Consider the following 27,671-nt stretch of genomic DNA (forward strand, 5'->3'; position numbering starts at 1 on the left):
TATTGGCATCTGATTTGTGTTATCTAAAAAAAAACTAATTATGAATATGTATATATACTAACCTAATATAATGTTATTTGAAATAATTGGCTGTGATGTGTTTAAAATTAATTATGTAAAAATATGTATATATTATTGGTAATTTATTCATTTCTGTCTACTAATGTGAGGGTAGTTGCGCGTTTAACATATCATTGTAATTATTTAATATTTATCAGCTAACATTACTAAATATCCACTGTATTGGGTTTGATTTTGAACAGCCATTTCTATAAACTTATCCCTATACAGGATGTAAGGGACAGGTTGGCAAAAACAGTGAATTGAAATTCACTATGAATTCAGATCAGTTGTGTTTATTCGGTGTGAAGTGTGTGTCTGTGAATATGGGGGTATCATGGGCGAAACAGGAACTCTGTTATTCTTTTCGGAAAACTTTCCATTGGGCCTATATAGTTGTTTTTTTTTATGCTGTTTCGTTTTTGTTTAAAATCTGTAAAAAAGTAATCTATGATCTTCTGATATAATATAAAGATATAATAATATTTTTTTGTGATATATAATGAAATACCAAAAAAACAGCATTGTAATATTTGAAATCAGCTCTGTAAGGTTAGCGTCGCAAGCGTTTAAAAACTATCTACGAAGAAGCGCCGTTGACCGCGCGCTGTAGATGTCGGCGTAGCGAGCCACAGCACGTGGTAAAATTTCAAATACATTGCGCAGCGTCAATACTAAGAATCGTTAATTATATGGTTGTGGTGCATTTCCGGTGGAAAAATAATCTCCTATCTGAGTGAGGCTATTCATCTGAATCAGCTGTTTTTGATTTGGCCAACCTGTCCCTTCCATCCTGTATATTAATTAGATTGTTTCGCTAATTTACTATTTTCTGGATCATTACAAAATTAATTCATATTAGTCCTTACTGTAAAGATATAGCTGTATTATCAAATTGAAAAAGTTTAGTAAAATAGCACTTTAGAATCGACCTAATTGTCATCGTTGCATTTAGAACAAAAGTTCAATTCTGTAGACGCTTTATGGTATCAGAGATCTTGGGATTGGTCAATTAGTTTTTAAATAACAGAGTACTACTAAATACTATGAGGATTGAAAATAAAGGTATTATATACTAAATATTATAATAACAGCCGAGCACTGCGAGTGCAATCTAAAATAGTCCTTATTATTATATGGGTAGAGTTAGCGTTTTGTAAATTAATCTGTTCGGATAGGTGATTGGGTCTGTTGGATAAAACTTGCTGTCTATTGTTAAAGTATTCTATTCTCTATCCATATAGTGTTAAAGATTATTTTATATTGTACCAAGTTGATATCTAGAGTTCCGTAGTTCACTCTCAAATGATCGCAGTATTCACAGCTTGGCTCGTCCATTCAACCAATACATCATGCTTACGTATTTGAGGGTAGCGGAAAAAGGCTTGGGTTGTGCACGGAAATTTGCTTGATTAATACCAATAATGTGTTATATAGACATCAATCGATAATAAAATTATTGGATTGTATTTATTTAAAAAATATGTCCTTATTTAATTCTTTGATTGTATTAATTCAGTGGAAATGGAACTTTTTGGTTTTGTTAATAAGGTCCTATATAATTAATTGATAATGCAACAGTCGTGTGCGTTACTAAAACAAATTTTGAATATGTCGTCGGTGAGTCTTATTGTTTATATATCAAGGTTGATTTTTCAGTTTTCAGCATTGAAAGATGTCCACGAAAAGACCAACAGCTTGGTCGACAAAATGGACGCGTGCTGGGAGCAGTTCATGGCAAAGATCAGGGTTGATCCGGATTTGTTTCCCGAGCGGAAACATCGGCTCACTGCCATATACTCCAAGGATAAAGAATATTTGTAAGTATTAAGTATTTTAGGCCAGTTGTTTCCTACGACTTTAATTGTGTAAATCAATATGTATAGTTTATATTGTTCATCTACTCCCTATGTACCAAATATCATTCAAATATCTCAGACGTTAAAGCCACTACATACACCATGACATATGCCATGTACCTAATTAAAGGTGGTATATATGTTTTAAATGGATGATTTTTTTTAATAGATGATTACATTTACGTGGCACCAGTGACGGGTGATAGGCGAAGATGAAGCAAGCCAGTTGACCCCTCGTGACGAATTTATAAGAATTAAATCCAGTAGTTTCCAGGTATCATGGGCGATACAATACACTCTGTTATGTCTATGGTACTGTTCATGTCTACAGGCAATGGTTATCACTGTCCATCAGGTGGACCGTCAGATTGTTTGCCATTCTAAGTTACAAAAAAATATATAATATCCTTATTGTATGGCAGATTCGACACAACAGCGGAGTGTTTCTGGACGCCGTCGATCAGGTCGCGCATCGTGCAGTTCATACTGGACAGGAAGAAGTTCTCGTCGGCCAGCAACGACGACTTCGCGTTCGGCATCACGCGGCTCATATCGAACAGTACTTACAGCGCGGCGTACCCTCTTCACGATGTACGTGCCCATCTTTTCATTCATCTTATCACCATATCATCGTTCTCTGTTCATAGTTGAAGATAAGCCTTCCTCATAGATTGTTATAAGGAACGGTCACGAGCTACCTGCATCTACTGACTGTCTGTAGTATATTTGAGGTCGTCACTCCATCTTTTGTGGGATCATCTTACACTGCGTTCGCTGGTACGGGTCTCGGGGTGAGGGGTAGCAAGGATTCTCTTAAAATCTATCTGTTCTTACGTATTTCTAAATTCAAAATAAATATTCGAACATGTTTACGAACTTATGACTGAAAGAATTTCAAATATCTTAGCACGCTCTGTCCAAAAACTGGCGTCTGATCGGGTTTACCACATGATATCATCATCAGGTCATCCTTTAACTGTAGCTACAGGTCTACCCCTATTGTGGGGGGAGGGGAGGGATTGTTAGTAATGAGATTTAACAACCTCATTGCTAGCAATACACCCTATCAGGTTCATGCGGTTCCCCCTGGAAACCATAGTGGTTAATTCTTGTTCAATTGACAGCTATGGGCCAACTGACCTGTCATCATCCTCACCTATCATTTATCATTGGTGCCCCGTCAGCGTATACTGATAGCGCAGGCGGGGTTACCATTCCATCTTCATCCATAAAAAAATCCCTATTGTGGGGCTTTGCCAGTGGTTGCCACGATTGGGAGGCGGATTGGCAAACGTAGTTAAGCGTTGACCATGTTTTAAGGGAGACGCTGCTGCCTATCCCTTGACCATTAAGTTCTCTTAGTGCTTTTTTACGATACCCACGGGAAAGGAAGGGGTTGCCTATTCTATGCTGGGACACGCAGCAAATGTAAGACACCACACGATATATTATTCTTAAGATGCTGTTTTTAATCTACACACAGGGTGATCTCAAAACACCAGGCTCCATGAGGCATCTGTTGTATACCGAGTGGGCGAGCGTCTCCAAGTGTATCAAATACCAGCCATTGGACTATGTTAAGGATTATTTCGGTGTTAAGATAGGTGAGAAATATCTATTTTTTTTTTACTTTAGTTCTCTTTGAAACAATTCAAACCATAGACATTTTTTTTTCAAAATCGTTTCAATAATTTTTACAATAAAAATAACTGGTTTTAATAATAATAATAAATCATTTATTCAGTCACAATATAACAATATTAATTATAATTTTTTACATTATAATAATAATTATGTAGTAGCAGCTGAAATGGTCGCCACTCAGCGTAAGCTGCAGCGTGGTGCTACAGCGCTGATTTTCAGTGGGGCCACCACTCGATAGGTAGCACTCGAGAAACAGGATGAAATTTATAACACACTGGATATGAAGATATGAACACTGTATATGTATATAATAATATATTATTTATAATTAAAGTCGCTTTTTTTCTGTGGAAAACCATCTTAATAAATTTGAAGTCTACTAAAATATATGTGTATATACACATATTAACGTGTGCACTTGTTATAGGTCTGTACTTCGCGTGGCTCGGATTCTACACTCACATGTTGATCCCAGCGTCTATAGTTGGTCTCATTTGCGTCATATATTCCGCCTCTACAGTGTATTCTAATCAACCAAGGTAAGCGATACAAACGCGAATAAGAGAAGTAGAGACAATCTAAGTCAGTGTTTTCCAACCTTTTATGTGCCATGCCCTACTTGAACATTTCTAAATTTTTATGCCTTCATACATAATTTTTCCCGATAAAGTTTACTTGACGACTCTAATCGCCCAGTTGATATTTTGGTAATGTCAAATAAAATTATACCTAATAAATATTTACAGCAAATTTTTTAATTTACTTTTTTTTGTTAAACTTGGCACCGATGTCTACTCGTAGCATTTACATGGGTCGCAGCAAGAGGGTTAAAATCGCTTCGTGTTCATTTTAATCCCCCCCCCCCCCTTCACCTTCCCCCCTTAACTATCAAATGGCACTTCTGTGGGGCGTGGGCTCCACGTTGGGAAACACCGATTTAAGTAGTAATAACAGGGAAAGTTTTATGTATTTATTTATTTTAAATTCATTGACTAATATGATTGTACGACCAAATAAAATGGAAAAAAATAAAATGACTATAAGGCGGACTTAATGTTATAGGCGTTTTTTAGCAGTCATCCTTTAGGACGACTGGCAGAGAGAGTAAGTTATGGGAGACATAGTTAAGGGCGGTAGAGATATGGATGTAGAGATAAGAGGGAGGGACATTGAGATAAGAATTTTTTTTATGGCCTTTATTTAGATCAACTAAACGTAATAACACTGCTTTAAAACAAACATTAAACTTTAAAAATCTTAAAAGCAAAAAACAAGAAAACTTATTCTTGTAATTGATTCTTGTTTATTTTCTTCTTGTTTGCTAATTGGCAAAGGCCTCTTCCAACCGTTTCGATTTTCGTCTTTCTTGAGTCACTCTATCCCACATTACTTCTGCCACTTCCCTGAGAGGTAAGACGTAATAATTATAATATTAATACACTATAATTTCAGTGAGCAAGTGTGTAATTACAATTCATCGATCAAAATGTGTCCCCTTTGCGACTACTTCTGCGACTATTGGGATTTGAAGGACACCTGCTTACAATCTCGGATCACCTACCTCTTCGATAACTCCACCACTGTGTTCTTCGCTATATTCATGAGTTTTTGGGGTAAGTAATAAAGTCATTGATAAAGTACACCATCAGGTTATGGGCCCAGTGAATATCATTAAATTTAATCTTTTACTTTTCGTATCTTCCGTCTCACTTATACCCTATTTGGAGTGGCCAAGATTAGCTGATTGAAGAGTGTACTTAATAAACAGTAGGGGTGCGTAATATATAGCAATATCTATATATTAGTTCAATATCACCCACCGATGTAAGGGATAATATTACTATTAGCAACATCAAGTGTAAATTAAAACGATACTTCTTGCATGATTTTAAAACAAAGTAGTATGAAAAAATAAATTACGTCCTATTCGGTTTTAAGCTTCGGTTGTGAAAACAGGTATTTATAAAATAAAACAGAAGCAGTTTTGATCTTAATCAGATTTGGTGATATCAAGATTAATAATTAATTAATTAGGCCTTGTGAAAAAAAAAAAATGGTAAGTTAGTCTGTCCAAAACTGTCAACCCTAAGGTTATGTATTGGTGGGTTTGAGCTTTTTTTATACAACTTAGAATGGTAAACAAGCTGACGGCCTACCTGATGGAAAGTGGTAACCGTCGCCTATAAACATGAGCAGTACCATGGACATAACAGAGTATACTGTTTCGCCCAAGATGCCCCCCATGCGTTGCCATTCCTGAGGACTCAGATGTTATTCCTCTGTATCCTGTAAATTCACGCCATATCCCACCCTTCAAACCGAAACACAGCCATGCAAACACAACTGCTTCACGGTAGAAACACGAATGGGACAGAGGTACTCAAGCAATCGACTTTTTTACGAATATATTTTTTATCACAGCGGCTTGCTTTCTGGAGCTGTGGAAGCGGTACTCGGCGGAGATGACGCACCGCTGGGACCTCACCGGCTTCGACGTGTACGAGGAGCACCCGCGGCCGCAGTACCTCGCGCGGCTCGCCCACGTCAAGCGCACGCAGGTACTGCTTGCAATTAGCGGTAGATAGTATACAGCTCTATATACATTTTTTTTTGATGGGTGAAAATGGAATGGTAACACCGCCTGCGCTAACGGGATACGCTTTCGGAGCACCAGTGAAGGGTGATAGATGAGAATGAAAACAGGCCAGTTCAGCCTATCATGATGCCATATAATATATATATATATATATATATATATATATATATATATATATATATATATATATAGTTTCCATGGGTGGGAAACCGCGAGGATGTCGACCTGGTTGGGTATATTGCTAGCTAGCAATGGGATTCTCAGTCTCTAACACTAACAATCCCTTTGCCCCCAATATTGTTGTTGTAGGATACAATATATATTGATCCAATAATGGATAAGCATATTAACTATATAGGTTATATAATATATCGAATGAAGTACCGACTGGTTTGGGCGGTGTCTGATGGGTAATGACTTTCCGCCATCAATGTTAAGAGGAATCCTATGTATAGATATTGAAGCGTACCGATATTACCCATATTTAGGTTCTATGCCCATTATGCCTGCCGTGTGGTCCCGGCATAGAATAGCCCACCCCTTTGCTGTAGGTGTCGCAAGAGGCGACTAAGGTAGGTCGAGGGATCGACAGCAGCGTCCCTCTTAAAACATAACTAACTGCGGTTGCCAGTCCGCCCGCCAAGCGTGGCAACTACTGGCAAAACCCTCCAAGGTTGAATCTTATGGTCAGCAGTTGATAGTTAAAATCTAGAGTGTGTTACAAAATAGTTATTTGCAATAGATTGCTTTAAAATTAGGATTGGATTGAAGAGTAAACTTGTTGTAAGATTTTAATGCTATTATTGTTACATTTCTTGTAATATAATTCCTTATTCCTTTTGTATGTTACTCTCATGTCATGTTGTTTTTTTTTATACAACTTAGAATGGCAAACAAGCTGACGGCCCACCTGATGGAAAGTGGTAACCTTTGCCTATAGACATGAGCAGTACCATGGACATAACAGAGTATACTGTTTCGCTCATGATACCCCCCATGTGTTGCCATTCCTGAGGACAGCTGTTATTCCTCTGTACCCTGTAAATTCACGCCATATCCCACCCTTCAAACCGAAACACAGCCATGCAAACACAACTGTATTACGGTTGAAACACGAATGGGACTGAGGTGTCCAAGCAAACGACTTTTGTACAAAGTCTCTCTCTGGTAAACTGTTACTGTTTGGGACATACCAAAAGTGTCGGATCACCGGTTGATTGTTTGCACACAGCTGAACGTGGTGACGGGCGAGCGCGAGCCGATGGTGCCGTTCTGGCGCATGCGGCTGCCGGCGACGCTGATGTCGTTCAGCGTGGTGGCGCTGCTGGTGCTGCTCGCGCTCGCCACCGTGCTCGGCGTCGTGCTCTACCGCATGTCGCTGCTCGGCGCCACCATCCTGCGCCACAACTCCAACGTGCTCATCACTTACAACCCCATCATGTTTACCACTGCGACCGCGGCCTGCATCAACCTCGTGCTTATATGCTTGCTCAACTATGTGAGTATCGGATTGGAATAGAATAGAATGAAATGAAATGGAACAGAGAAAGAGATAGAGGTTTTTTTATGGCAGACAAGCTGATGGTATACCTAATGGACAGTTATAATTATCACCTATATACATGAACAGACCACAATGTATTACCCATGGTATTCCTCATGCGTTGCTATTCTTTAGGACTATGGTATCATGTCTCTGTAAATAGAGATAAAGAAGAAGAAGAAGGAGAGAGAGAGAGAGAGAGAGAGAGAGAGAGAGAGAGAGAGAGAGAGAAATAATTTGCTTTATTTGTACTTAACACATATTTTGATAAAAATTACAGTATCTCATGACACATGTGGTATGTGTCTTGCAAGGCAGCCTTATTGCAAAATTATACTATAATAAAACAATATTTTCTACGGAAACTTTGTATAACAGATTCGTTTATAGAGCGGCTAACGCAACAGAAACAAAATAAAAAAAAATGTGGTTGTTTACATAGCGTTTTTCCAATTTTTTCATGGCGTGACCTCTCCCTAGCGTGTAAAAATATTTTGTGATCTCACGCCTTTCGCGATTCCTAACCTGTGGTTTTTTTATTTATTATATGTAAATATCAAATCCGTATATTTATTTTCGTAGTTAGGTATCAGTTAAATACGACATCGTGACCTCCTGTGACCGCCTTGTAGAGACTTGGGGACCTCTCGGATTCACGATCCAGGCTTTGAAAAACACTGGTTTACACCATCTTGCACTGATTCGGAATATCGAGACACTAAAATAAATAATTATTGTGACACTCTTGATGAGTGCTTTTTAGTGAATTTAAGGGTAAAGACAACAGCCGGCGTTTAAAAATTTATTATGCTTCTACGAGGACAGATTAAAAAGTAGAACAACATACTCCTTGGTAAGAAAAAAAAATACTGGCAGGCATAGCTCAGATACATATTTGTAATATTAATAAAGAAAAAATTCTTCGATTCTCTTTTGTTTTTTTTTCTGAATGTAATCATTTGTGTCTTTGAATCAACAGATATACCAGTACTTAGCGGAGTGGCTCACGGAGAAGGAACTGCTACGCACACAGACGGAGTTCGACGACTCACTGACGCTCAAGATATACCTACTACAGTTCGTGAACTATTACGCGTCTATATTCTACATCGCGTTCTTTAAAGGGAAATACGTGGGTCGTCCCGGAGACTATGTGCGGTTTTTTGGCCATAGACAAGAAGAGGTATTTATTATTAGTTTGTTTTTTTTTTTTATATTTTGATTACTATATACTCAAGTAACTGTCAAGAATGGCTTTAAAATCTATAAAACGAAATGTTTTAAAAATATTTGTTTGTATTTATAGGAGTAGTTTTTGAAATTTTTTAACTACCTAACTGTATTTTCTTTTAATGGGCAATGATGGAATCGAATGTACCAGTGAGGGATTACAGATGATAATAATGATGAAGTCATGCCATCATGGCAAATTCACTGGATATATTGCTAGTAATCACTAATTCCCATACTAACAATCTGCTAACCTCCCCTCCTTCTTAGTAATGGAGCCTTTCGTGTTGATCTGAGAGGAGAAGGAATTGTTAGTAATGGAGATTAGCAATCTCATTGCTAGCTATATCCCCTATCAGGACGACCTCCACGCGGTTCGCCTAGAAACCATCGTGACTGATTTATTGTTGAATTCGTCACGATAGGCCAACTGATCTGCTACATCATTATCTGTCATCGCTCACTGGTGCCTTACCAGTGTATACCGATAGCGCAGGCGGGGCCATCATTCCATTATCATCCAATAAAAAAAAAAAAAAAACTGTCGCGTTGATAGTAACTATCACTGTCATGTCACTATCAGGATGACCTCCACGCGGTTCTCTCTGGTGACCACCATGGTAAATTATTGTTGATTTAGTCACGATGTAACAACTGACCTGCTTTCATCCTCCTCTATCATCACCCATTTATCCCCCCCACCTCCCTCTAAAGAAGGTATTAAATTGAACCTATCGTTTCTCAGTGCGCGCCCGGCGGCTGCTTCCTCGAGTTGTCCATCCAGCTTGCCATTATCATGGTGGGCAAGCAGTTCATCAACACCATAGTGGAGATGCTGATGCCGTATTTACTCAAGTGGTTGTATATCATACGCACTATTGGCAGGAAAAACACGTGAGTTCAAATAGTACTTGGTTCTAATTGAGGAACAGGGGGGGGGGGGCTAAATTAATAATTAAATATATATTATTTTAGTAATTTATTCTCTAAGAGTTATAATTTTGATTGATGATGATAATGATTTAAAAAATATATTTATTTAAACATTTATTTATGACTAGCGGCCCGTCCCGGCGTCGCACGGGTGGACATTTTTACATTTTAAAAAGTGGCCATTAAGGCTGCACACGCGACGGAAGCTTAAAAATGGAGTAACTTCTCCCGTTTTTCCAACATTTCCCTTCACTGCTCTGCTCCTATTGATCGTAGCGTGATGAAAAGTATACTATAACCTGCCCAGGAGTATGGAGAATAATTGTACCAAGTTTCGTTAAAATCCGTCGAGTAGTTTTTGTTTCTATAACGAACATACAGACATTTTTGGCATCAGTATCGATCACTAATCACCCCCTGATAGTTATTTTGGAAATATATTTAATGTACAGAATTGACCTCTATACAGATTTATTATAAGTATAGATTAGGCAATTGGCATTGTACCAATTTGCAAATTCCATTAAAATTTTCGAAGCTATGATTAAAATTTAGTATTAATTAATGAGTTTATTATCATATTATTTTATAATTTTCAGGATTAAAAGCCCATTGCAGTGGGTAAAAGATTTTAAACTAGTCGACTTTGGTAATATGGGATTGTTTCCGGAGTATTTGGAAATGGGTAAGTTAATTTTACCGTCTACTTATTGTCTAGTAAATAGTGATAGAATAAAATATATATATTATTCAACATCATATATATATATATATATATATATATATATATATATATATATATATATATATATATATATATATATATATATATATATATATATATATATATATATATATATATATATATATATAATATGTTAGTATAATATCCTAGACTTTACGTAAACGTAATTATCTTATTGCAATTAACTAATTGTAACCTTTATGTATAATATTTAATTGTGGAACTTCTCATAGTAATAGTGTTGGTCAATGTTCGAATCTATCGGCAGTGCTCCAGTACGGGTTCGTGACGATCTTCGTGTCCGCGTTCCCGCTGGCGCCGCTATTCGCGCTCATCAACAACGTGCTCGAGATGCGGCTGGACGCGAAGAAGTTCCTCTCGTGCTACCGCCGCCCGGTGCCGCAGCGTGTCAACGACATCGGCGTGTGGTACCGCATCCTCGACTCCATAGGAAAGCTCAGCGTCATCACCAACGTCAGTATACACTTCACTATATCATTTTTCTCAAACATGTTTGGAAATGTGAGCATTATTTTGACAATCTTCTTTGAGATAAATCAAAATTGCCGTACTGGCCAGATACATGCGCGCAGTGGCCGGCAAAAGTTGTATGAAAATCCATATTTGTCGTGTTTTGCGGCCAGATAAATTACTATGTAAACTCATATCTGTCCTGTAATTTAAAAATGGAATGACCTTTTACTTCGAAACATGGCTACCAAGGAGGTAACTAATAAAAGGTTTTATTTAAATTTCGAACTGGCTTGCAATAGAAAGCTGTTTATTGAAAAAAAAAAAAAACAAAGGATCATTATGGCGTGTGAAAAATTATTATTGTTCGTTATTCGTCATTGAACTTAAAAATTAAAATTGTGTTTTTGATTTCCACGCATTGTTTGAGAAAATTACTATACAAGCCTTAGCCACAACTAGGCATTGATGTATGCATTGACTCACGTATGTGTGCCTCGGCTACGCCTCGACCCACATTTACACGTTCGTCCATCAATGCCTCAGTTGCTGGCCGCTGCAGTAATGTACTATAACCGCTTATGTTTTTTTTTGTCCAACGATTTTCTTACAATTTATGAGTTTTTACGAACGATCATTTGCTGTGTATCTAAGATTATTTTCCAGGGAGTGAGGGTCTAGGTTTTTTTAATAGGGTGAAATTTTTATGCAACTTAAAATGACAGACCAGCTGACAATTCACCTGATGGAAATAGATTGGTAAAATCGTCAGTACTATCGGTATACACTGGCAGAGTGCTCGTCGTGACCAATTCACCACGAATAAACCTTTGCTAACATTGTAATTAACTTTACGTTGTTACTGTATGTTTTAGTGCAATAAAGAATATATATATGTATATGGTTTCCAGGAGATCCCTTCTGGAAAGCAAAGTTTGGTGGTCCACATTACTGACAACCCCTCCCTTTCGGGACTGAAGTATAACATTTTAGTTCCGGGAGGGAGGGATTCCGTACATTGGAATTTTACTATGGTCCGGTCCTCTAAACTATCCAAGCAAATTTTTTTTGGGACAAAAAGAAAAGGAATAGGATAGAGGTATTAATACAGATATGTTTTAATACAAAGTCTCCCTCAAGCCTAGTAAGATAAGAAGACTGAACTATCACCACCATATTATATATCATGAAGCTTTTTAAATATTAATTTTCGTGTGTTAAACACAAACGATAATTAACCTAAAACACTGTGAATAAGGTATATTTTAATATATCTCATATATTGTCATTGTAGGGTTTTATAATAGCGTTCACGTCGGACTTCATCCCGCGGCTCGTGTACCAGTTCGCGATGGAGAGCAATCTGAACAACTACGTGAACTACACGCTCGCAGACTTCAACATCAGCGTCATAGAGTACAAGCCGCTCAAGTCCACGTACAAAGAGGAAATGTGCAGGTATTGACCACCTCGCGGTTCCCCCTGGAAACTATCATGGTTAATTCCTGACGAATTCATCATGATGGGCTAACTGGCCTGTTTTCATTCTCATCTGTCACCCTTCACTGGTGCTCCGCCTGCGTATCCCGTTAGCGCAGACGGGGTTACCATACCATTTTCACCCATCAAAAAAAACAAAAACAGTGAATTATACCTTTTTTTGTCCTATGTTTCACTACACGTTTTGGCAAACTGTAAGTGAAGTGAGCATATTATAAATAAATAAAATAAATTATCGGTCCACAGCTACCCCGGCTACTGGTATTACAAGCAGGGCGATGATTACGAGCGCAGCAACTGGTACTGGCACGTGATGGGCGCGAGGTTGGCATTCATAGTCGTGTTCGAGGTACTGTTATATTTTATATTTTGATGGCTGTTTTCTCGCGACTTCATATGTGCTTCCTAGATATGTTTACTGATCGGGATAAAAGTTGGCTATATCTTTCTACATCTCATGTAGTAGGTGTATACCAAATTTCATAGTGATTGGTCAAGTCGTTAAGGCGCTATAAGGTAACAAACAAACTCATTTTCACATTTATGATATTAGTATGGATATTCTATTACATAAGTTTACGACTGTGCCGTGAACTGTCGTATGGTCTCGGCATAGAATAGGTCACCCCTTCCTGTCCCGTGGGTGTCGTAAGAGGCGTCTAAGGGACAAAGAGGGATGGGCAGTAGCGTCTTAAAACATCTCCACAGCCTAACTGCGATTGTCAACCCGCTTGCCAATCATGGCAACTACTGGCAAACCACTCCTTATGGGGTAGGCTTATGTCCAGCAGTGGACAGTTGACAGCTGATGTTATTGATAAAAAATTTAAAAGCTTCATTTTTTGAGCCCAAAAAGTGATAATAAAAGAAGAACGGAATTGTTCTTTAAAGATTTTTGAATTTATGGCACCTGAATAAAAAGAGTATTTTTTTATGCAACTTAGAATGACAAACAAGCTGACGGTCCACCTCATATATGTATTTTTTGTATATGTACTTTCCTTGCCAATATCCTTGATCGGTTTTCCCACTCTGCCACCAGAATGTGGTGGCGCTAGTGATGATAATCGTCCGCTGGGCGATCCCGGATATGTCCGGTGAGCTGCGCGACCGGATCCGCCGTGAGGCCTACGTAATCAACTCGTTCATACTGGACGAGACGCGGTCGCGATCTTTAGGGTCCACCCGGCAGGGGACCAGCTGCCGGGCCGGACCTACTGGACCCGGCGGGCCCGCGGGGGGAGACACAGGCGAGGGGGGCGACGGCGGCGCAGGTGTGGCCACCTCCACGCCCGTATAGCTAACGGTTACGGTAGGCTGCACTCGCTTCTTTCTTACCTTGGTTTTACTAACAGCGTTTTCGGTTCACTGGTCTACGTCGCGGGATTTCGTGGATTTTGCACCGGGATTTTGTGGTTTTATTGGTGGGATTATGTGGATTTTTCGCGGGATTTTATGTATATTGTCACAGGAACTCGTGAATTTTTATATGGAATTTTAGAGATTGTGGTTTTTGGGTTATCGATAAATCAACAGCGACTATGTCTAATAAAATGGATAATCAATCATTATGGAGACCATGCTCTCGTATCCACAATGATTGGATCAAGGTCCACTATGATTGGATCGAGGTCTATAATATTTGGATCGAGTTTTATAATGATTGGTATAGTTTTTGTTTTATTACATTTAGTCGTTGCGGATACTGCTTTATAGTTGTTATGTAATAAAATTGGGGTACTCTTATAAACCTATTTTAGTTATTGGAGCGTTTTGTCCTTTTCTTTTGCACTAATTTCTCAATTTGTCAGACAGAGATATGACACTAATAGTTAAAATAAAGTTTGTGGGACTTTTTAGTGTTTACGAATAAGGGGGGGGGGCAGTAGGTGTATAATCGAACATGTATCAATTGTATCCGTATCGGAAAGATATTTAGGGTCTCTATAGTATGTATTGATCAGTGAACTGGAAACGTCACGAGGACTGTGTTGTGTGTGTGCGTTCAATGAAAGAGTTTATCGATGATTCCCAGCTGTATAGTTTTAATAGTGCGTTCCTATTACTTTATATAGTTTTAAATATACATATTAACAGAAATAGATTGAAATTATCTAAAAAAAAAAAATAAAAAATAAATAAAATTGAGCTACAATGATAATACCATTTGCCAAAACTCATTTTTGTGTGATCAATTAACAAAACGACGGATTTCCTACCACACTATTGAAAATTGACGAAATAAGCGGAATATGGTATATGTAAAGGGCGAGCAGCACACCTGCAATGCCTCTGGTGTTGCGGGTGCTCGCGAGCGGCGGTAGTCACTTACCGTCAGGTGAGCCGCATGCTCGTTTGGCCCTGATGTTTTAAAAAAAAGTTTATAAAATTAGTTATTATAATTTAGATGGCAAAATTAATTATATCGTGTATATAAAACGTAATTGTTAGATACGCTGTGGTAGGAAGCCTTTAAATATAGATATGTTGATGAAAATATACTAGCAAATTTACATTGATTTAAATGAAACAAGATATTTTTAACCTACTTCAAAAAATAATGTTCTCAATTCGGTGGTATTTATTTTTATGGTAGTTACATTATAACTCCATCATTTATAAACTGATTCGGAGAATTTTTTTTTATCTGAAATAATACACTTACATATTGGTATCCATCCATACAAATATTGCAAAAATAAATTCAGTAGTTTAGTTTTTAAATAAACATAACTGGTTTTGCTATGATTGAAGTCTTTGTTGTGGAACATTTGTTTTTTTTTGATGGGTGAAAATGGTATAATAACCCAGTCTGCGCTAACGGTATACGCTGGCGGAGCACCAGTGAAGGGTGATAGATGAGAATGAAAACAGGCCAGTTAGCCCATCGTGATGAATTCATCAGGAATTAACCGTGATAGTTTCCAGGGAGAACCGCGAGGAGGTCGACCTGGTTGAGTATATTGCTAGCAATGAGATTCTCAGTCTCCATTACTAACTATCCCTTTCCTCCCTGTCAATGTATATAAGACAGATATATATTTTCGTCAACATATAATTTTCTAGTAGATTAGAATAGAGGTTATGGTATTAAATGCTTGTATTATGTGCAAAGCTTTAAGCAGCTTAAAATTCACTGCTGAAAATTGAATGGTATATTTTATCACCTTTTGATATTTGTTAATGATATTTGGGCTTCAATTTAGAAGTTATAATAATCTGGTAACTATAGTTTTTTTTTTAGTGACGTGAACTTACTGGGTACTGGGTGGGAGAGGAATAACACCTGAGTTCTCAGGAATGGCAACGCATGTGGGGTATCATGGGCGAAACACTATACTCTGTTATGTCCATGGTACTGCTCATGTCTATAGGCTACGGTTACCACTTTCCATCAGGTGGACCGTCAGCTTGTTTGCCATTCTAAGTTGTATAAAAAAAGATAGTTATTTTAAATTTCGAAATTGAAACATTATAAAGGGGCAAGGGTAATTTTGTATCGGACCAGTGACTTCTTCTACATATATATTACATTTATAATTTTATGATTACTACATTTTTTTACCGATTTAAAAAAAGAAGATTCACAATTTGGAGGTGTTTTTTTTCATGTTAGTTACCTCATAACTCCGTCACTTATTTGCTGATTTGCAGAATTCTTTTTTTTTATCTGAAAGGTATATTATTATAAATTATAAATTGGTCCCATAGAAATTTTATCAAAATTGATTAAATAGTTTAGTTTTTAAACCTAAATAGCTGGTTTTGTTACGATTAAAATCGGTTTCTTTATTTTAATTTAAAAACTAAACAGTCGGCCTGTCCCGGCTTCGCAGGGGTGCACATTTTTAACATTTCCCTTCACTGCTCTGCTCCTATTGATCGTAGCGTGATGAAAAGTATACTATAACTTACCCAGAAGTATGAAGAATAATTGTACCAAGTTTCGTTAAAATCCGTCGAGTAGTTTTTGTTTCTATAACGATCATACAGACAGACAGACAAAAATTTTACTGATTGCATTTTTGGCATCAGTATCGATCACTAATCACCCCCTGATAATTATTTTGGAAATATATTTCATGTACAGAATTGACCTCTATACAGATTTATTATAAGTATATATATAATATTGAATAATTGATATTTACTATATCCGATTATAATATATATTATACATATATTGTAACAACAATACATATATAGATATTGCTATGTAAACATCCAACTCTACTATGTTTTAAATTTATCTCTAATTAATACAATGACAAAATGTAGTATACGTTACACACACAATGCAGTCTATGAGCCTTCGTTAACGTCCATAATGTATTATTTGATTTGTTTTTATAATAGTCTATGGAAATATCTAGATTTTGTCTTAGATAATAATTGTCATAAATTTTTTTTTAAACAGTGTTTCCCTTTTAAAAATATACTTCCATATTTAATTTGAAACTTTTCTCGGTGTATATATTTAAATACACTATCGGGATTTAAAGCGAAAGGTTGCCAATAAAGAAGCAGGTATGTAGGTAGGTACTGTTTATCTGCAAAAGAAAAGAAAAAACATCCTATTGAGTTCCGATAGTGTTTATAAAAATATTTCGATAAATTTTTGAAAGCGAACAATATGCATCTGCAATTAAATACTGGCTGTTTTTTGTTTGTCAATTTTTTTTTTTTTATTAATATACATCATGGACGTTTCCGTACGGTTATATATTTTCTATTTACTACAACGCCGAGCTTATTATAAGTATTTCTAAGTACTAAGCAGGTGCGCTGTTGACAGAAACGGCTGCTATGTGAGTGATTTTGAACTCGTTTTTTTTTAACAATAACAGCATGTTTGGAAAATGGTTTGGGCTCAAACGTGACACTTTCACAATACACCACAGTGGTACTGTTTGATAAATCACAATTCACTTGTAGGATTCAGCGAGAACACATGAGTACGCGTAGGCATAGTCCAACTAGCACACTATCTGTTCTAGCAGTTTGTAAAGCGATTAAGACTGTTTAATAGTCATATAAGAGTGCCTAATAGTACTTTATGTATAGTACTTTCACCAGTGGGAGGCTTTGTACAAAAGTCGATTGCTTGGGTACCTCTGTCCGATTCGTATTTCTACCGTGAAGCAGTTATGCTTGCATGGTTTGAAGGGTGGGATATGGCGTGAATTTACAGGGTACAGAGGAATAACATTTGAGTCTTCAGAAATGGCAACGCATGGGGGGAATCATGGGCGTAACAGTATACTCTGTTATGTCCATGGTACTGCTCATGTCTATAGGCGACGGTTACCACTTTCCATCAGGTGGGCCGTCAGCTTGTTTGCTATTCTAAAAAAAAAGTTGTATAAAAAATATATATATATATATATAATATATATATATATATTAACTAAAGGTTGTCTGTAAGATATTGCTCTAGCAATAAGACCACCTTTTGTACCTTTATGTCTATATTTTGATCTGTACTTTATGCCATTGTATATTTTTATTCTTTTTTTGTGCAATAAAGAGTTAAATAATTAAATATGGCATATAATGGAATATGTGCGATATGGCTTTGAAATTACAGAGTACAGAGGCATAATACCTTAATTCTCAGGAATGGCAACGTATGAAGTGTATCATGGGTGGCACAGTATACACTGTGATATCCATAATACGTTCATATTTCTAGTCGACGGTTACCACTATCCAACAGGTGGGTCGTCAGCTTGTTTGCCATTCTAAGTTACATAAAAGAAGTACTATTAAATTTCTGTAGTAAATTTTTCATTGTTATAAATCTTGTAATGACAATCTGACGGGTAGTGTGCTAGTGGAGACCAGTTTTGTCACTAGTTTTTTTTTTCATTCATTTCATTGAAAATCAAAATGCATTTACAAATTGAACAATAAATACATATAAATATTAATAATGTCCTATATACATGCACAATTGTTATTTTTAGGGAATTTTATGAATTCACCGTGTTTATTGTTTTCGACAATTGTTTCGACTCCATTAGAAAGTTTTCTTCAGGGACTGAACAAATTAAAATACAATAATAAAAATATTATAAAAATGATTAATTATATAAATAATAAAGATATTATAATATAAATATTTGAAAATATATGGTAATGGTTAATGAAATGGAACATAGCTTCATAATAGGTACGCAATAATCCTAAATGCCATGGCAATATTGAACACTAGCTTTTACTCGCGACTTTGTTTGCTGGGATACATATCCCAGTTAGTAAACATTTACTGACTGGAATAAAAAGTATCCTATATTCTTTTCTATCTTGTATGCTAACTTGTTTGTTACAAACTCACTTTAACATTTATAATATTATTAAAAACATGTAAATACAAGCTTTCTGTTTAGAGATATCGCTTAAAAGTGTTTTGTAGACTAGAACATTAAATTTTACAGTAAGATATGTACCGAAGGGCACATTGGATGTACATATCTTTTATGGGCTCTTTCAAAGCTGCAGCGAGTAAGCATTATTTTAGTTTGCGTATAAACACCTTAGACTTCGTCGTCAAGAGATGTAGTCAAATGCGCTCAGATTATATGTATTTATATATTACAAGTAGATAAATAATAGTTTTTTTTTACTTGGGAAGTGTCTTAAGTATATTTATATGTATAAAAAATTTATTGTATTATTTAAAAAAAAAAAAAGAAAATACGTAATATTAGTAAGTTCATAACATTTACACCCAAATTAATAATTACACACAGATTTTAAAATTGTCGAGTTTTTTAATTTCTTACAATACAAATAATATACAATAATACAAAAAAGCGATTGAAAACGGTTATTTTTTCATTTGTGTCGTAATTAATAGAAGGAGATTATAATTTTATCGGAAGATAATGTTATAAAGATGTATAATTTGAATCCAAATCAGACATTTAATATCTCTGTAAATTATCGATACCCATTAATTCCTCTCTTTCCGTAAGCAGGAAAAATAGATATAACTTTATCTGAGAAATCAGTTCAGGATACAATAGGGCTAATACACGATACAATACATGACGAAGGTAAAAGACCTTACAAAAAAAAAAAAAGAAAAATTTACTGTTAAATTTATTTACAACAAAAAATGGAAGAAAAAAGTAGTATGTCAGGACTTTTGCGAAATAAAAAAAAATAATTAGATGTTTAGTTCTCTGCTACGCTACGCTACGATATAAACAGACCATAAATTAAAAAAAAAGTAATAATAGATATAATAACCATTATAATAATATATAAATAAAAATGACGATTACATTACATACATAACACCTTATAACACGCGTGATTTTTTTTTTAAATAAATTAACACAAGCATGCGAAACAGCTTTGTACTAAATAATAAATAAACTAATGCATTTTGAATTTCCATAACGTACTGACACTTTTAGTAGATAATTTGAAGTGAACAATATTAATATGCCTAATATAAGTTTGCATATATTTTGCCTTAACGACAGTAATACAAGCAACTTCGAGAATTTTCCACATTTTGTGTTCTCATCACAGATGTCTAATTCCGTCTCATATGTTACATACAATGTATCCCGCTACTACGCCTGTGGTTGTTTTTTTTTTATACCACAATGGTGGCAAACAAATACATAGACAGCCCGTTTGATTGTAAACGGTCACTGTAGCCTATGGACGCCTGTAACACTAGGGTTGTCACGTGCGCGTTGCCGACCCTGAAGAAACTTTAATATACTCTTTTTGAAGAACTTCATACTGTATGAATGTGAATACCATCCTCAATAAATAAGCTATCAAATGCAAAAAAGAATTTTCCTAAATCGACTGGTACTTCCAGACATTCAATTAAACATCTACTTTATTGCATTAGTAATAGATTTGATTGTTGTTATTGAAGATAAGACTTTCGTGCCACAAGGGTTGGCAACCGGCGAGTGGTATCTATACCTTTCTTGTGGGTCTCTTAAGAGGCAACTAAGGGGATTTTATGGTCAAGACATGGATAGCTGCGTCCCTATTAAAACGTCACTAAAGCTTAACTGCGGTTGCCAACCTCTATGTCAAGCGTGGCAATTACTGGCAAAACCCCCTCCATAAGGGGGGTAAGCTTGTGTTCAGCAGTGGATAATTATTGGTTGATATGATGATGATGATGATGATAAGTGGTATCTTTGGTTACCATTTACCATCAGGCGGGACGTATGTGTGATTACCATCTTTTTATAAAAAAAAAATCCGTCGTTATTTTTATCGAGCAGCTCCTATTACTGTTGTGGGTAGTTAACGTAACGTAGGTGAGAAAACGCAAGCTTTTGTAACTAATTTGAGATAACATTTAATGCAGGTATAATAAAATATCTGATTGGCTTAAAAATTTTTGTTTTTATTAATGATAAAGCTTTTTTAAACATAGATAATGGCTTATTATTATAAATTTTTATTTTAGTTAATGATTTAAAAGTTCAATAGTTATTTAAAGCTTTTCGTGTATTTAATACTAAAGTATCAAATATTGTTAATTTGAAAGGGAAAATATATACTAAATAGTGAAATAAAAGAAGGCAAAGTGCCTAAGTTCATACAGCTTTTGGTCTTATAATTATACTTTCAAATTTTTAGTACATTAAAGTCAAGCAAAGAGGGTACATTTTACAGAACTACAATTTAATTAATAGTTTTATGCAATTGCAATATTTAATTACATAATTTAATTAGTAAAATGCTTTTTGATCATAATTAATAAGTTATAATTTTTTTATATTCAGTGACTGAATTCCAAGTATACCAATTTTTTTTTCTGATATTATTTCAAACTTCATTTGTTAATACCATCCTTTTTTTCCTAAATCAGGTGAAGAAATAACAGACTCCAACTGGAATCACATCGCTTCCCTCTCCGGTTCCGACTTCGATCTTGCCGCCCACGGGGAACATCAAGACATAGCGGATCTAGGGAAACACGTCGTCTCGAAACATAGCTTCAACGAGAACGAACCGGGCCCTGCGCATGTATAACTGAAACGTACTATTAAAGGTTTTTGAAAACAAAATAAATAAGGTACCAATTTGGTGCGTTATGAAAATCTCCAAAGTTGAGGTTTGCATTTAATTAGTTAAGGGAACGGAAACCGTAAAGTTACCGATAGGGTTTCCGATCTTGGTAAAAATATCGATCTTTGAATCGATTAAAATTAGAGGTTCTCATTCTTATTTAAAAATCGATGTTCGAAAAATTTATTTCGACTTTCATTTCCTTTAATGGAAAAATTACAGAAAGGAATAATTTTATAAAGAAAATGCTAGTTATATAGCAACAATAAGGTTACAATTATATATTGAGAAAAGGAAAACTTCCATTTTAATTTTGTATCGATTTATAAATCGATCTACGTCACAAAGATCGATATAAAAAATCGAAAATAGCGGTCCAAAAATGATTGATGTTTCGAGTCGACATCGGAAACCCTAGTTACTGACGTAAAACAACGTATGGAATAACTGAAAATTTAATTTTGAAAACGTACTTAAATAGATCAATTTCATACGCATATCATTCATTCGCTTACATCAGTCATAGGAGGTTTTCCATTGGCCGGCCCGGTATAGATAGATAGATAGATATATATATATATTTTTATACATCTTAGAATGGCAAACAAGCTGACGGCCCACTTGATGGAAAGTGGTAACCGTCGCCTATAGACACGAGCAGTACCATGGACAACAGAGTATACTGTTTCACCCATGATACTCCCCATGCGTTGCCATTCCTGAGGACTCGGGTGTTATTCTTAGATAGATAGATAAACACTTTATTTGAGCCATTTATGACACACGTAAATTACACAAATGAGTTTATACAATTAGATTATTTACATTTTTTTAAATATAAAACAAAAGATGAAGTATGGAAATATGTTTTCAACAAGTGTGTCGCAGTGACCCAAATAGGCTACAGCTCAATGATGGTTTTGCTTAAAAGCAAAGCACTGATTTTCAGCTGCAACCTAAAGTTAGGCTACACGGACGCGTATAACAAACCCAGAGTGTAACCTGTGTAGCCAATTTAACAGCCAGTGTTTAATGAGTGGGCCATAAGTCTGTTTGTCATTGCAAGGTGCATAAAGTATATGTGTTTTTTAATGCCCTTTGGATGTCAGTACCGGTGCCGGCACATCGAAACCACCTGTAGGGAACCAATCACAAATCTTCTTACAGGTAAGCAATGATAATAACTTTTTATACTTTAAAATATCATTATATATTTATTAGCAAGAATATATGGGATTTGATATGTTTTTTTTTAATGGCTGTAAATGGCAGGGTAACCCCGCCTGCATTATCGGTATACGCTGGCGGGGCACCAGTGAGGGATGATAGATGAGAATGAAGCAGGTCAGTTAGTCCATCGTGACGAATTCAATGATAAATTAGTCACGGTAGTTTTCAGGGGGAACAGCGTGGAGGTCGACCTGATAGGGTACATTGATAGCATTGGGGATTAACATCCCCATTACTAACAATCCCTTCCCCTCAGATTTGATATGTTAGGGTTCACCAGTTAATGTGAATGTATTGCCAAACGATTGCTTCCTTGTTACTACTAAAAGTGGATAGGATGATAATGGAATTAGCATGGGGTATTTAGCAATTGATTGGGAAGTAAAGGTTTTATAGAATGTGCATTTTTAATATATTTAAACTATATTTATTATTAAAATAATTTATTAGTGTAGTTAAATTGCTCGACAATTAAACGCTTTGTAACACTTTATTTGAGTTGTTAAGCTATTGTCTTTTAATACTAAGTAAATATGCCAAATTCATTTGCAATATTTTAAGACTAAAATGAATCTCATCGTTTTCGAGATTAGCTATGCCAAAATATTCTTTATGCTTTTGTTGTTATTTATTATAATTAATTAATGTCAAGTTTGCTGTTTTTATAACAGATTTTTCAATTTAAATACATATTTAATATTTGTTTATTCTGATTTTTATAAATATGGAAAGTATGGAAACTTGCACGTTTATTATTATTAAAAAAAAAAAAATAAAAGATTTGCTATGGTCACGTCAGTAACATAGATTTTTCATCAAATATACATGACAAACACTGTGTTTGTGATGGGAGTATTTTTGGACGCATTCTACAAGATACATTTTTGATTCGTATTCAAATGGTTTAGGGGCTTTTCAGATACATGCAAATGTAAGAACGATACTGACAAAAAAAAAATAGCCTTATTTTTGGTCTGTCACGAATGAAAGTAAATATGAATAGTCCCTAAATCGTGCTGAGATTGTATAAATTAAAATAAACCTATCTTAAGTATTGGCGTGTTTCGTCACTTTCTTTTTAGATATATTAAAAAGAAACGAAACATTTCATTAGTTAAAATAGGATTATTAGAAGATTCAAGTGTTTACAAAGAAGGCGTTTAGATTGATAGCTATCGCCTAAACGTGTTCAATAGTAAACATAACAATACGAACAAATGTGAGCACTCAGTAAATATGACAATTAAAAAAGCTTTTTTTTTTCTATATACTTTACGGCCCCGATTTTCTGTCCTTTTTAACTTTAATATTGTACTACAATAATCGGTAATAGAAGCGACTGACTGTGATTTAAATTTGTGACACGTCATATTTATCGTGTGCAGTAATAATTTAGGGTTTAAACAGTAAGAGGGACGCGGGTAGTGGGAACGGATGCGAGAAATGTAGATTTCTGATTGTAGAGTCTAAGTAAATTAAAACTATACCGAATTAAAATTAAATAAAAACATATGATAAGGCTTTAACACTTATCAAAAATGTGGAACTCTATAGATATTATATTTTTAGTAAATTTATAAGTATCTAGTTACAACCTGCTTAGGGTCGAGTCCATTATTTGACTGAATCCCCTCTATTTTGTCTTTAATTGTATATTTTATATGTATTATATACTTTATATATTTGACATAGTGTATATATAATTATATACATATATATTTGATATATATATATATGCATGCGTGTATACGGACTATGCACACATTTATGCGGTCTTACGGTCTACGATCTTTGGCCGCTTGTCTGAAAACACAAGTTTATCAGTTTCCGACTCTTACGAATTCCATCCGTGTTTCTCTTACTGTATTTTCACATTTAGGTGTAAGTGGCTTGTCTGTTAACCTCGCTTAATATTTACAAGGTTGTAACTTGACCATTTTACAATGGAGGATTGTAGCAAAAAGAGTTCGCAGCAAATATTTTCATGTTGTGGAAGTAGTCAATGCTTGATATAAGCACTTAAGCATAACAATATGTAATGCATTGTTAATTTCTATATTGTGCATAAAAGGTTTTTTTTATATATACAGTTATTTATAAAGAGTAATCGATCAAATTGTTTATCAAATGTACGTAAAATTTAATTATGTTTGTTAAAATCAGTGTTACCAATCGTCAAAAAAGATTTTCTATAGATATATGTAATGGATAAAATGTTTTCAGCATATGTTCCTTTAAAATCATGTATCGATATTGTGGAAAAATATATTCCTTTAAAATAATGTAGGGATGTCCTTAAAGTTTATATATGTAATCATGATTTAACGTAATAGTTGTTAAATGTTGTTAATACAGTAAGTACTTTTTTTTTTATTTCATTTATAAATTTACAGCTTGTACAAGCACCAATTTTCATAATACTGTATAGGTGTTACCTATCTTTTATGTTGTAAGTGATGTTTCCTTATATTTAAAATATGTTTAACATAATTTTGGTGCTGTGTTTAAATCCTTTATAGTCTATAAGGCTTGTGCCGTTAATTTGGCTGTTCTTATTTTATGTAAACAATCAATTGCTAGTCAAGTAAGAATTGATTGCGTCGTTTGAACGATTGTTTTAATATTTAGCGAGTACTCATTTTTCATATACTGTTACTTGTCTCACTGATTAGATTTAAATCACTGATTAAATAACCACGTGGGGCGCCAAGAATGGTTTTGGCGCCCAACGTGGGACTAAGATTTTAAGTTTTTTTTTTTATATGAAAATCATTACCTTATATATACAGGTTTTAAACTAAATATATTGAGTTCAAAACGCACACAGTTTGAAAAAAAAAATTGTGATAAAGTAAAATTTTGTTCTATCGATTGCTGATTCGTTATTATTGAATGTTATTCTTAACACGATAGTTTGCTCCATTGTAATACTTTTAAAGACCAATCTATAGTTTATTATACACTGGTATTTCTACAGGTTTTATATCAAATATTTATCTATACATTGTTGTAGTGCAAGATAATGGCTATAGTATATTATCATAGTTACCTTTAATCAAATTATATAAATGGATTATTTTTTAAAAGATAATAATTATGTTCCGAAGATTGTTTGAGAACATTTACAAAGAGATTTCCACATGTTTCTGTATCAGTATAATTATGAGGCTATTTTGTACCTACTCCACGTGGAATCAAAGACAATATTACTTATTTTTTAATTTATAAATAAAACAGAGTAATGAGTTTGATGACAATTAGAAAAAAAATCTGTTTTAAATTTTTTTTTTTACCATAATTTGAATTTTCTAGCTCTGGTTAGAATCACTAAAGAATTTTAGTATGAGTGGGGGAAATAAATTTCAAACTGACGTAAAATGTAGGGTAGTGGATATAGCTATAGATTGGTGATCTTAATTATTTATACTAGAATTTTCTATAACTTTTGTTATTAGTAGAAATAAAAACTGCCACAAACAATCAAATTTTTCATAATAATTAATAAGCTTAAATAACTTTTTTTTTTAAATATATTTTTCAAGATATCCCAAATGGTCTGGTATGTAAGTGAAATGTCTGTAATATTATCTATACTTGTGGCAAATATAATATTTATAATAAACGTAATATACCTCTATGAAATGAAATAACTTCATAATTTTTTTAATTTTATTTCTAAGTAATTTGAATGTATACAGACACAAATTACATAAAATGAATTAATAAAAAGTTACAAGTGTTTCTTTTTTTTTTCGTTAATTTATATTTCCATTCGTAATATGTCTAACAGTTTGCCTTACATGTACTTTTGTTATTTCTTAATTTATTTTTAAGTGTCACTTTAATTTTTTTTTAATTCACTATCGAGACTAAACGCAACGACATAACGTTAAGTTCCAATCGTGAATTTAAAATGTGTAAAGAATGTGAAAATTTGAAATTAACTCGTTTCAAATTCTTTGAAAAACTTACATGTTCATGGCATAATTATATTCAATAGGTACTTATTATTATAGTAATTTAATCACATAAATAGTTTTGTCCTTAAAATTACTTAAAGAATTATTTTGGATAAATTTGTTGGTTCATATACGGTTTATTAGTAAATAGAAAGTTTATACAGTTGATAATTTGCGTAACCCATCACTTAAAACAAATATTAGTATTTAGTATTAGGGTCACAAGTTTTTTTCTAATAGAATTCTTTTTTTATTACTAAAAATTAAAAAGTATTGAAAATTTTTAAAAAAGGGAGCAACCTGCATCTGTGTCGACGGTACTATATATAAATAGGTATGTACATATCTTACACTGTGTATTACCATCGACACAGGTTCTTTTTTCTATTTTTTTGTTTAGTTTTAAGTGCTATAAAAAATTACTGAGATTTTTTTTTCAGGCCCTATTCATGAAACACTAACACTAGTTTTAATGAATGGGCTACGTCAATTAACATACTGTATATGTGGATTATGTACCAACACGGTTTAAAGACTAATACTTGTCACAAATATAGATTTGGTAAAAGAACGGCAGTGTTGCCATTGTTGTGACCGCTTTATGTGTTTGTAATGTGTGGGTTCATATATTGTTTATGTGATAATATATATGATGGAGAGTTGTGATCGTAGTTTTATTTAAACTATACTAGCACAGAAAGTCTTCCCACATTCACAGGGGAACTCGACATTTTTAACGCCCTTTTAAGGTAGTGTATGGCAACAATTTAGTCTTATTCATTTACTATAATGAAATCACGTATGGAATACTGTTCTCACCTATGGGCAGAAGCGCCACAGTACC

General features: G+C 34.6%; 1 protein-coding gene across 10 annotated transcripts in view; it reads left to right on the forward strand.

Annotated features, from left to right (window-relative positions):
- Positions 1 to 27,491, forward strand: part of LOC113523070 (anoctamin-1-like) — a 54,467-nt gene extending 26,976 nt beyond the window's left edge. For 9 of the 10 annotated variants that reach the window (XM_052897949.1, XM_052897952.1, XM_052897953.1 and 6 more), the window contains 15 exons: positions 1,720 to 1,880; positions 2,342 to 2,510; positions 3,403 to 3,523; positions 3,991 to 4,102; positions 5,016 to 5,176; positions 5,985 to 6,121; positions 7,391 to 7,657; positions 8,682 to 8,885; positions 9,678 to 9,826; positions 10,465 to 10,550; positions 10,879 to 11,084; positions 12,376 to 12,539; positions 12,828 to 12,930; positions 13,624 to 13,855; positions 21,439 to 27,491. In XM_052897949.1, the coding sequence (XP_052753909.1) occupies positions 1,720 to 1,880; positions 2,342 to 2,510; positions 3,403 to 3,523; positions 3,991 to 4,102; positions 5,016 to 5,176; positions 5,985 to 6,121; positions 7,391 to 7,657; positions 8,682 to 8,885; positions 9,678 to 9,826; positions 10,465 to 10,550; positions 10,879 to 11,084; positions 12,376 to 12,539; positions 12,828 to 12,930; positions 13,624 to 13,855; positions 21,439 to 21,602 (2,436 nt within the window). In that variant the 3' untranslated portion in view covers positions 21,603 to 27,491. Of the gene's footprint in view, positions 1 to 1,719; positions 1,881 to 2,341; positions 2,511 to 3,402; positions 3,524 to 3,990; positions 4,103 to 5,015; positions 5,177 to 5,984; positions 6,122 to 7,390; positions 7,658 to 8,681; positions 8,886 to 9,677; positions 9,827 to 10,464; positions 10,551 to 10,878; positions 11,085 to 12,375; positions 12,540 to 12,827; positions 12,931 to 13,623; positions 13,894 to 21,438 lie in introns of all 10 variants that reach the window. The other variant, XM_052897955.1, reaches the window with a different exon arrangement.
- The last annotated feature ends 180 nt before the right edge of the window (positions 27,492 to 27,671 follow it).

Source organism: Galleria mellonella, unplaced genomic scaffold (assembly GCF_026898425.1).
Source record: "Galleria mellonella isolate WM207_F2 unplaced genomic scaffold, CSIRO_AGI_GalMel_v1 utg38, whole genome shotgun sequence".
In the NCBI taxonomy this organism is placed as follows: domain Eukaryota; kingdom Metazoa; phylum Arthropoda; class Insecta; order Lepidoptera; family Pyralidae; genus Galleria; species Galleria mellonella.